A 9,541-nucleotide genomic window follows, 5' to 3' on the forward strand; every position below is an offset into this window, starting at 1 on the left:
TCCCTCAAAGACTGAAGGCAGGGTCTGTGCCCAGGGGCTGGGAGAAGGGCTTGAAAACACAATTGGTGCAGTGACTTTCTTGAGTCACCCCAAGATCAGCGGGCTGACTGTCTGCATGTAGCCAGTGTAGATGGGAGAGCAGGAGTGGAGAGGCCTGCAAGAGCCAGAAAGAGGAGGTCTGGGCATTGAGATAGGTCATCTTTCTTCTGCTTTATTGGGTGTTGGGGGTGTCTCTGAGGATGGACCAGAGTCAATCAGGTCAGAGTCAAGAAACAAGGAATATTTTTGCAAAAAGACAGGCACCGTTTGAAGACCCCAGTCTGTCCAGTTTGGGGCTTCCGCTCCTGCCTGTCCATAGCTTCCCCATGTGGCGGGGTCCCCTAAAGATGGGCTCTGGAGATGCTGCGACCCTCGGGGAAGCAGGCAGGTAAGGTCTGCCAAGTGAACTCCAGGACACCGGGGCCTTTGCACCTAGGTGGCACCTGCGGAGCCCATAATGTGCGCTAGTGTCTGCACCGCTGGATGGAGGGCGGCTTCACAGCACGGCGAGGTTGTGGCAGGACTTGGACCGCGCCTTGAGCGCCTGGCGCTGGGCGCCGCGTGCTGTCAGGCGTGCCAGGAACCGACGAGCTCGCTGGCCCAGGCTTGACCGCCTTCGCGACCCTGGTGGCTCCCGGGCCGCACTGTCCCGGCGGCGCAAGCGCAGTTGGCGAACCACGCCCTCGAAGAGCTCCGCCACGTTGTGCTGCAAGGTGGCTGAAGTCTCAATGAACTTGCAGTCGAACACCACTGCGCAGGCGCGACCCTCTGAGGGGGTGGAACCAGATGGAGGTGGAGCCAGATGGAGGAGGTGGAGCCAGACGGAGGAGGTGGAGCCACAACCGGAAGGTGGAGGGAAAGGCAGCTTCAGGTCAACGGAAGCAAATTTCCCCACCCAGAACCACGTGCAGGCTGCCCGGGCGCAGAGAGCAGCCATACTTGGCTTTGAGGAGTTACTTCCTTGACATTGATATTGATAGTAGCGTGAGGCTAGAAGACAGGGAAGGGGGACGGGAAAGAAAGAGAAGGGGTTTGCATGCCAGATAGAGGGTCTAGACTGTATCTTAATTAAAATGTGCATCCAAACTATTGCATCAAAAAAAAAAATGCCCACCCACAGAGATTTGGTAGATTTGCAGTGAGGGCTGGGAACCTGCCTCTTAACAAAATCTCCAGGGGCTTATGTTGTGGCATTTTGGGATGTCTTCACTCCACGCACAAGGCCTTTCATCTCCGGGTCACCACTGGGTCTGGGTTACAGACTTCAGTGACTGGTGATGCTGTGGAACTGACTTACCCTCTCCCTGGAATTCTGCTTCCAATTTTCTAGATTCCAAAAGGCCCACACACTCTATCAAACGCATGTAACTATTCCTCTTTCCACTTTAAATACAATTTACTTGTAACCTTAAAGTTTTGCTGGCTGACACAATATATTATGTTTAGAGGATAATGAAAGCTTTGTGAAATTTGAATTTTGGAGTCAATGAATTGTCCTTCTTAGGTCTCAGATATCAGCCTTTGAAAAGCCAGAGGGGGCTTGGCCTATTATGCCTGATGGATTACGTGTCTCTGATAGAGGACATGGCAGAGTCATCAGGGGATTTTAAAGTACAGATGTGACAGGGTCAGATGGGTTCTGGAAAACCTCACCAGAGTGTCCAGAAGGACTCAGTGGAGATAAAGCACAGGACTGGCCCATGTTAAAGTGCCATGCAGGAGGGGGCAGGGCTGTGGTTGTGAAGTGAAGGGAATGTGGGGCGAGGGGGAAAGATCTGAGCAGGCTTGAGAAATGATTTGGGGGAGCGAGAGAGGAGGCAAGAGGGCTCCTTGTTTTCAGACTGACGTGATTGGCTGTGGGGTAGCTGCAGGAAAGAGATGAACAACCCCGGCTGGAGCGGTGACAGCGGCTGAGAGAAGCCTGGAGGAGGGGGTGCAGCTGCGGACTCACCTTCCACAGACACTTCCCGGCAGCGGGCCAGGTCTGCCTTGTTGCCCACCAGGATGATGGGCACGTGGTCTGCCCGGTGTGTGCGCCGCAGCTGAATGCGGAGCTCAGAGGCGCTCTCAAAGCTGCCTCTGTCTGCGATGGAATACACGATGATGTAGGCGCTGCCCACCTGCAGGCACGACTCCTGGCTCCCGCGCGCGTCCTGTGGGCGAGGGACCCCAGGCCCGTCCTCAGAGAGCACCCCAGCCCTGGCCCAGATGGGAACCCCAGGCCCGTCCTCAGGTGCGGCTGGGATGATCTAGTGGTGGGATGGACCTGAGCTTTATACTTTGGCCAGGGGACCAATTCTGCCATGATTCATTGTGTCATCTTGGGACAACCAGTGATGTTCACTGGGCCTCGGTTTCTCTGTTTCCAGAATTGGGTTAGTAACACCACCTCCCTATATTTTCCCATTCATGGGCTCCTTTGTAGTTTGGGCACTGGACACAAAAGTTTTACTTCACTGCTGGAACTGCAATATGATCCAGTGATTCCACAGCTAGAGTTCTACCCAAAGGACACAAAAACACTAACTGGAAAGGAAACCTGCACTCCTGTGTTTATTGTAGCACCGTGTACAATAGCTAAGAGATGGAAATAGCCTAAGAGCCCCCAAACACATGCATGGATCAAGATGTGGTCTATTCGATATAGACACAGTGAAATACTACTCAGCAATTAAAAAAGAAAAACTCATGCCCTTTGCAGCAACATGGGTGGAACTAGAAGGGATTGTACCAAGAAATATAAGTCAGAAGGAACAAGAGGTAGATTGGGTGGTTTCACTGACAGGTAGACGATAGGGAAACCGAACAAAGGATCCAGAAAAAGACAAAACTCGCAAGCTGACCGATGATCTGAGGCATTCAGCAGGGGAGGAGGAACGGTCAGAACAGGGAAGGGGAGTGCACGGAGGGCTGTGGCCTGGCTCACAGGTGCTGTGGGGGTGGGAGACTTATGGAGACTACACCTGAGAGAGAAATCAAATGTTCAAAAGTGAGCAAAGATGTAAGAAAATAAAGTTAGTTAGGAAAAAAAAAAAGAGGTAGCTGATTCCTCTTCCTGCTAATCAGGGTTGCGGCTTTGCTAGGGCAGCTCTTCTGTTTGGTCTCTGAGGACAACATGTCCTGCAAGACAATTTTTTTTGGCTTCCTGTAGTCCAGAATTATGAGGAAAAAAAGGATGGGAGAGAAGTGAGGAAAGGAGGCTGACTCAGGGAGGACCATTTTAAAGAGCGCTGGGGCGCAAGCGTGGAGTGCGAGGAAAGGGGGCGGCAGGCTGGGCTGTGTGAAGTGCAGCCCTCCGCTGCCCCGTACGCTGACGTGAAAGGCTCTGTTTCGCCTTACTTTCTTTATTTTGAGGGAACTGAGATACGAGAAATAAGTTGATGCAGTCATCTTATAAGCAAGGACTTGTGTGATTTAATCGCAATCGGGAGAGTCCCTCTTCAGTACCCCAGCCGGCACCGGGGGCTCCCTGCGTGTTTTTCTCCAGTGGTTTTCAGATCATCAGACCAAAGCTCCTTTTATAACAAATATACTGTGATATTCCCTTTACTGTCCTGAAATGTCCAGACCATGTGGCCAATGATTAATTGCATCAACCACGGCCTGGCCTTTGTCCTCAGCTCGGGGGAGGTTATCACTAAGCTTGGGATGTCTGTGAATGTCTTTATTTACCTGGGGACTGTGAGCCACACCAGACAGCTGCAGAATGGCCTATGCTGGGGGAGCCAGCAGGCGGTCAGGCATGTCTGTGACGCCGAGTCCTTATAAAACACCTGGACGGCGCAGTGGGTTAGGACACAGCACTGCAAGCTGGCCGCAGCTGCTTCAGTGTGAGTTTGATCCCCGCCCCGGAGGTGACCCACATGGCGCGGCAGACCTCTCCTGACCCATCTGCTGCCCCCCTCAGCAGTGTGCTTTCTCAATCTGCCTGTTTTGCTCCCCACTCTGTCTCTGGTGAATCCTCTCACTGCCCCTGCAACGCTGGCCTATACCCCAGTTCTGTATGCACAAATAAATAAATCTTTAAATAAAAAAAAAAACAAAAACAAAAACCTGGACACCAGAACCGGGCAGCCAGTTTCCCTGGCTGGCAGTGATGTGTGCACCTGTGCACCTGGATGGGGAGGTCAGTGCTCTCCTGGGGAGAGTGGAATGCTCTTTTGCTGGCTGTTGCTAACCTGAGTGTTTTGCTGTAATAGGAAGTGTGAGTGAAAAAGAGAGGCCTTTGCAAGTTGTTTGACAGGAAAGGAAAAACTAGAGTAGTCCTGACATTAGCTTTTTGTCACAGAGGATACTCTGAAACTGGCCCACCTGAATAACAGCTTTGTGTGTGTTTGGTAAGATGCAGTTCCTGCCTTTCTAAAGCTCGTGGCCTGGAAAGGAGGCCGTGGGAATGGAGACTTACAGCATGCAGCGTGCCGAGTGCTACCACAGAGGCGTAGCAGGTGACTGGAGGAGACCTGAGGTGGCAGGGGGCAGCCGGAATTGCTCAACCTGGCAGAGGAAGTGGGAGGGCTTTATGGTAGACCAGTGAGCAGGGGCTGAAAGGATGAGCAGGCGAGCAGGAGAGGAGAGTGAGCCAGGAGTGGGAAATCCTGGGTGTGGAAGTAGCATTTTTTTTGTGAGGGAGGAAGATTCCTGAAAATCTTTCTGATAACCCATTAAGACAGAGGAATAGGAAAGCATCACATTTGGGGTCAACACCAACATCATGGAAGGTAAGTTCTCCGTAGTCATATTGGTCCTGCCCCAGGTCAAATAACCATGTGCTGAGTGAGACAGATGTGGTTTCTCAACCTTGACTATGGACAAGTTACCTCCTCCATCCGGGGCTCAGTTTCCCCATCTATAGAATGAGAGGGTGGGTCTTGACCATTCATTCACACATTTCACAAATCTTTATGGAGAACTTGCTATTTGTTAAGATAACAAAATCCGTTGGTGCATGGATTGGTGGGTAAGCTTGGGGTGTCCCTTGGGGATGTGGCGAAAAGTACAGATTCAGGCACCCTGCAGTGATAGCTTCTAATTCACTAGCTCTGGATGAGGCCTGAGAATGTAAGCAGAGGCTTACCTGTTCCTATCAGGTTCTGCCTCTCTGACGTCAGACAAGACTAGCTGAGGCTGGGAAGTAGGAGTGCTGTTCCAGAAGGTTGCTTTGCAAGGCCCTGCCTTCAAAATCACCACCCAGGGACACTGGCTCATTTTCTCCATTTTAGTTGTAGGAAAACCAAAGGCTAGAGATGAAAAACCTCAAAACTTTGTAACAAGCTGGACACAGACTTCTCCTGGTTTTCAGTCTAATAATGTTCCCTCCCCAGCTCCCAAATGGGACGGACTCCTTGTCTGATTACTCTTAAGTCACTGGATCCTGTCCCATAAGATTCTCAACTGCACCCAAAAAGTAGGTCTTCCCTACTCTGTGAGTACCGCAAGGCAAGGAGACACGTCTTTGCTGCTTACTCGTGGGTTTCCAGATGAGTGAAGCTGTGAAGCCTCAACTGAAAGTTCAAAGTGGAGAAGGGAAGGCCTAGGGCATTGGACCGCAGGCTCTGGGCTCTTATGGATGTGGGCTGGAATCCCGCTTGCTATCTGAGAGTGCTGGATGGATTACATAACCTCTCTGAGCTGTGATTTCCCCATCAGTAGAACTGGAGTCAGAACAGTCACTAGACTGAATGTGCTAATACAGGGCTAAGGCCTAGCACAGGTGCTGACTTAGGAGGAAGGCGCTCCATAAATGTCAGCTGATGAGGTGATAATGTCACCATTAGCACGATTATCCTCATTTGGACCTGGATTTCTTATGTTTGTTAAAAGGAATTGGCTTCCTAGCGCTTCATGGCTAGCCTCTGGGCTGTCTCTGTGTCAGGCATCGCTGTCAATCAGTAAGCACTGCCTTCCTACCCCCCTATGTTAGGGGAGGGGCCAGCCTGAGACCGATGGGACCCCTCCTCCCTTGCAGATCCTTCCCCCCCCACCCCCTTAAGTGTATTTCTTCAAAGTTCTGCAATGAGAAAATGTGCTACCTAGCAAGAAAAAGGAAAGCTCAAACAAGATAAGGAAAGCATAGCAGGAACTTGCCCCGGCCTGCTGCTCGCTTCTGCTCTGGAAGGGGCCAGGGAAAGATGCCTTTCTTTTCTCTGCTACTCTTTTACTACCAGGTTATTATAATTAATAAGAATTATCATCATTTATTATTCTTCACTCATGTTTAGCATTTTTCAGGCTCCATATTTTTCAGGCTCTTATGACATTGCCATAAGAACTTAAAAAAAAAAAAAGGTGGTAAGGAAGGCAGAAATGATGGACCCATTTATCAGATATGAAAACTGAAGCTCACAGGGCAAGTCAGCGGCACGAAGAAGCCACACAACTGGTAAGAAAAAGAAAGTAGGGTTCAACTCAGGCATCAGCTACACCCAGTGTTCCTTTCTCTGCCCAACTTGGGAGGGGCGGTGGGGGCAGGAGGTGACAGCCAAGGGGAGGAGCTCGCCCTGGCGTAGCTGCGCCCACCCCAGAGTGAGAAGCAGGACAGAGCCGCGCTAGCTGCAGAGACTGCTTAGGAGCTGTGTGGCTGCTGAGGAGGACCCTGCCCTGCCCTGCCCTGCCCTGCTCTGTAGTGTCTCAGGGGACCCGAGCTTGGCACTAGGCTCAGTACCCCGCACCCTCCTGCCCATGCCCTGTTTGCTGCGTCCTACCATTTTCTCAGCCTCCCAGGTGTCCATGACCACCAGCGTGGTGTCCTCTCCGTCCACGGTGAGGGTCCTCTCGTACACATCTTCTGCAACCGAGGAGAGGGCCGGATCTCAGGGGGCAGGGGGCAGTTGGGGAGGGTGTGCTTTGTGGTCACGGCGCCCCCACCACTTCTTGAAGTGCTTTGTCCTGTCTCTCCCGATTGCTCAAGAAACCCCACGAGGAGCCCTGTCTCCCAGCTGCCCCCACAGTGCCTGGCATGTAGAAGGTGCCCAGAAAGCTTTTGTAGTTTTGGTTGACTGAATGAGTGGGGTGCAAGGGTTAAAGGGTCTGGGAGCTCCCCAGCCCTGCTCTGTCCCTGGCCTAGTGCATGCTGGCAGGTTACCTTACCGTCTGGGCCTCCGTCTTCCCAGGTGCACACAGGTGCACGTACATCTACCCTCACATGGGTTCCCACTCTCAGAGGGATCTATCTAGGCCCTCGAAAGAGCCTGGCCAGAGTGTCCCCACTTTTTCCTTTGCTTTAAGTCACTCCCCTCCCCACGCACCTACCCCAGCCAGTCCCGCAGGGGCCAACCTTGACTCCCTCCGCCCTGTCCCCGCTCATCTGGGACCCTCGACACTCTCAGATCGCTGTAGTCTTGGTTGGGAGAACAGGACTCTACATCCCAGCACTTGGAGTCCGGGCAGCTCCATTCTGGGCAGGCTCTGAGTTTTGGCGGTGGCCCCGGGTGGTTGTCTAAGGGACAGGGCTGACCCCCGAGCAGGTGGCAGTCACCGCTTCATGACGCTGAGAGTCGTGGGCCTCAGCATCGCTTCCCTTGTAACATGGAAGAGTTGCTTTCTCCCATCCCTGAGAAACTGGCAAATGCCCTCCCTCAGAAGAACGTTCCTCCTGACCAGGCTCGGGCGCACCCTGCACAATTGTCGGGGAGACTCACTCTCACGCCACAGACGCACACGACGCCTGTGGAGCGGAGCGGTGCCTGGCGTGCAACTGTCCTCAGCGCCCCTGTGCCCGGACGCCTCCCCACAGGTCCTTCACTCCTCCGACACATCCCAGCCCGGCCCACTGGGCCCTACCTCCCAGCTGGTCATGGAGGTCCCGCTCCTGCTTCCCTGCGAAGAGGCTGGCCAGGCTGGTCTTCCCCACACCAGGATCCCCAAGCAGCACCACGCGGTACAGGGCCTCCCAGGAGCCCTCAGAGTCACTGGATTCAGAGGACGAACAGATGGGCACAGGCGAAGGCTGCCGGGCAGGAGGGTTGAGGGAAGCTGACTGGCCCAGCCGCGGATGCTGTGGTTTGGCAGAAGGTGCTGTGCACAAGAGGCCGGGCTGGCCACCCCGAGGGGCCAGGGGCAGAGGGGTGCTGGCTCGCCGACGCAGGGAGTTTTTTGCTTCTTGCTGGGTGTTTAGTGTCATCCTTGGGAAGGGGGCTTTGCTCCTTCCTTCCTGCTTTCTGTGAACAAGGAAGGAACAGTGGGGGGTCGGCTGCTTGTTTGAGCCCCTCCTTGGGCAGGGTGCTGTGCCCTGCCAAGATGGCTTCCTCCAGAGCCCCCTCTCATTCAAATGGTGGAAGAGACACCTCAGCTCCTTAGGGTGGGGACATTCTGGCTCCAGTCCCAGGGTAAACCCGGGTCAGGCTAGGAGGGGGTGCTCCTCCCAGCTAAGGACGCACAGGTGTGTACACCCAGAGACCATTGCCTAAGCGAGGACCCCACCCACGTGGGGTGGCCAGAGGGTGGCACGGTGTGGGGGAGCCCTAACAGTCCACACAGGCTTCTGTGTGTGCACACCTGCCCCTCCCATTCGGAACTGAGACCCTCCTTGAAGGGCACCTGAGTTGCTCCCCGCTTCCCTTCCATCCTCGCAGCTCTTCCCCCATCCGCCCCCCCCTGCAGGCTGGGGGTACAGAGCAGGACATTCCCCGACCTGGGATGGGTGTGTGTGTTCATTTGTCTGACCAATCCCCAGGGGCCTGAGGCAGAGGCAGCCTGGGGGTTAGTACTCTGGAGGGCGAGGGGGGTCTGGGGGTTCCCTCTGCTGTAACCCGAGCGCCCTGGTGCCCTGGGAACCGAGTGTCCGGCCCGCCCCCTACGTGAAAAATTCAGGAGTGGCTGGGAAGACGGCCTCCAGCTGCTGTTGGGGGGCGGGGGTTCCGCGCCGTTGGCCCCAGGTTTGGCAGGACAGGGTCCTGGTGGAGGGCGGGAAGGGGGCGTTGGGTCACCCCGAGTCCGAGTCCGACCGTACCCAGGCCTGGGTCTGGGTGTGAGTCCCCGACCGACCTCAAGAGAGTTCCTCGTCTGAGGCTAGCAGGACCCAGGTCGGACCACCCAGACCCAGCGGGAGTGAGGGCCCCTACCCTCGCTGCGGGTCCCGCAGTAACCCCCACGCCCACCCCATGCAGGCGCCCGGCAACTCCGCTCCAACTCCGCTAAGTTGGCGGCGGACGCCGGGTCCTTACCTCGCGTGGGGAGCGGCCCTGGGTGCCCGGCCTCCGCCGCCAGCGCCAGCGGGTGCTCCGGGCTGTCTCACCGCCTCGCGCGCAGCCCCTCGGCGGTCCCGCCTCGCTGCCCGCCCGGGGAGGAGCCGCCACCCCGCCCCGTCCAGCCCCACCCCATCAGGGCATCCCCGGCCCCGCCCGGCCCGGGCGGCGGATTGACTTTCCGCAGAGCTCAGTAGACCCGCGCGCAGCTCCCGGTCCTTCGCCGGCGGGTGGGAGTGGACTTGGCGGGGTCGAGTTAGGAAGGATGGGGACCCTGAGTTCCTGGGCCGGGTCCCCTTTTCATCCGCCTCTAGCCTTGC

General features: G+C 55.3%; 1 protein-coding gene across 1 annotated transcript; it reads right to left on the reverse strand.

The window, feature by feature from the left end:
- Positions 1 to 205: 205 nt before the first annotated feature.
- Positions 206 to 9,245, reverse strand: REM1 (RAS (RAD and GEM)-like GTP-binding 1). Its single transcript, XM_004687315.2, has 5 exons — positions 9,201 to 9,245; positions 7,819 to 8,195; positions 6,741 to 6,823; positions 1,991 to 2,192; positions 206 to 807 (listed from the first exon to the last, which is right to left on the reverse strand). The coding sequence occupies exons 2-5, from the start codon at positions 8,156 to 8,158 to the stop codon at positions 536 to 538; spliced, it is 897 nt and encodes a 298-aa protein (XP_004687372.1). The 5' UTR covers positions 8,159 to 8,195; positions 9,201 to 9,245; the 3' UTR covers positions 206 to 535.
- Between the last annotated feature and the right edge of the window lie 296 nt (positions 9,246 to 9,541).

Source organism: Condylura cristata, unplaced genomic scaffold (genome assembly GCF_000260355.1).
Source record: "Condylura cristata isolate star-nosed mole 26May11 unplaced genomic scaffold, ConCri1.0 scaffold00022, whole genome shotgun sequence".
NCBI classification, from domain to species: domain Eukaryota; kingdom Metazoa; phylum Chordata; class Mammalia; order Eulipotyphla; family Talpidae; genus Condylura; species Condylura cristata.

What these genes read in the sequence shown, in the direction of transcription:
- REM1 (XM_004687315.2), bottom strand. Translation starts at nt 8,158, where the DNA reads ATGACACTAAACACCCAGCAAGAAGCAAAAAACTCCCTGCGTCGGCGA. An exon ending in CCTCCATGACCAGCTGGGAG is followed by an intron (nt 6,824 to 7,818) that starts GTAGGGCCCAGT and finishes CCTCGGTTGCAG; the next exon opens with AAGATGTGTACGAGAGGACC. An exon ending in CCTGGGAGGCTGAGAAAATG is followed by an intron (nt 2,193 to 6,740) that starts GTAGGACGCAGC and finishes CCTCGCCCACAG; the next exon opens with GACGCGCGCGGGAGCCAGGA.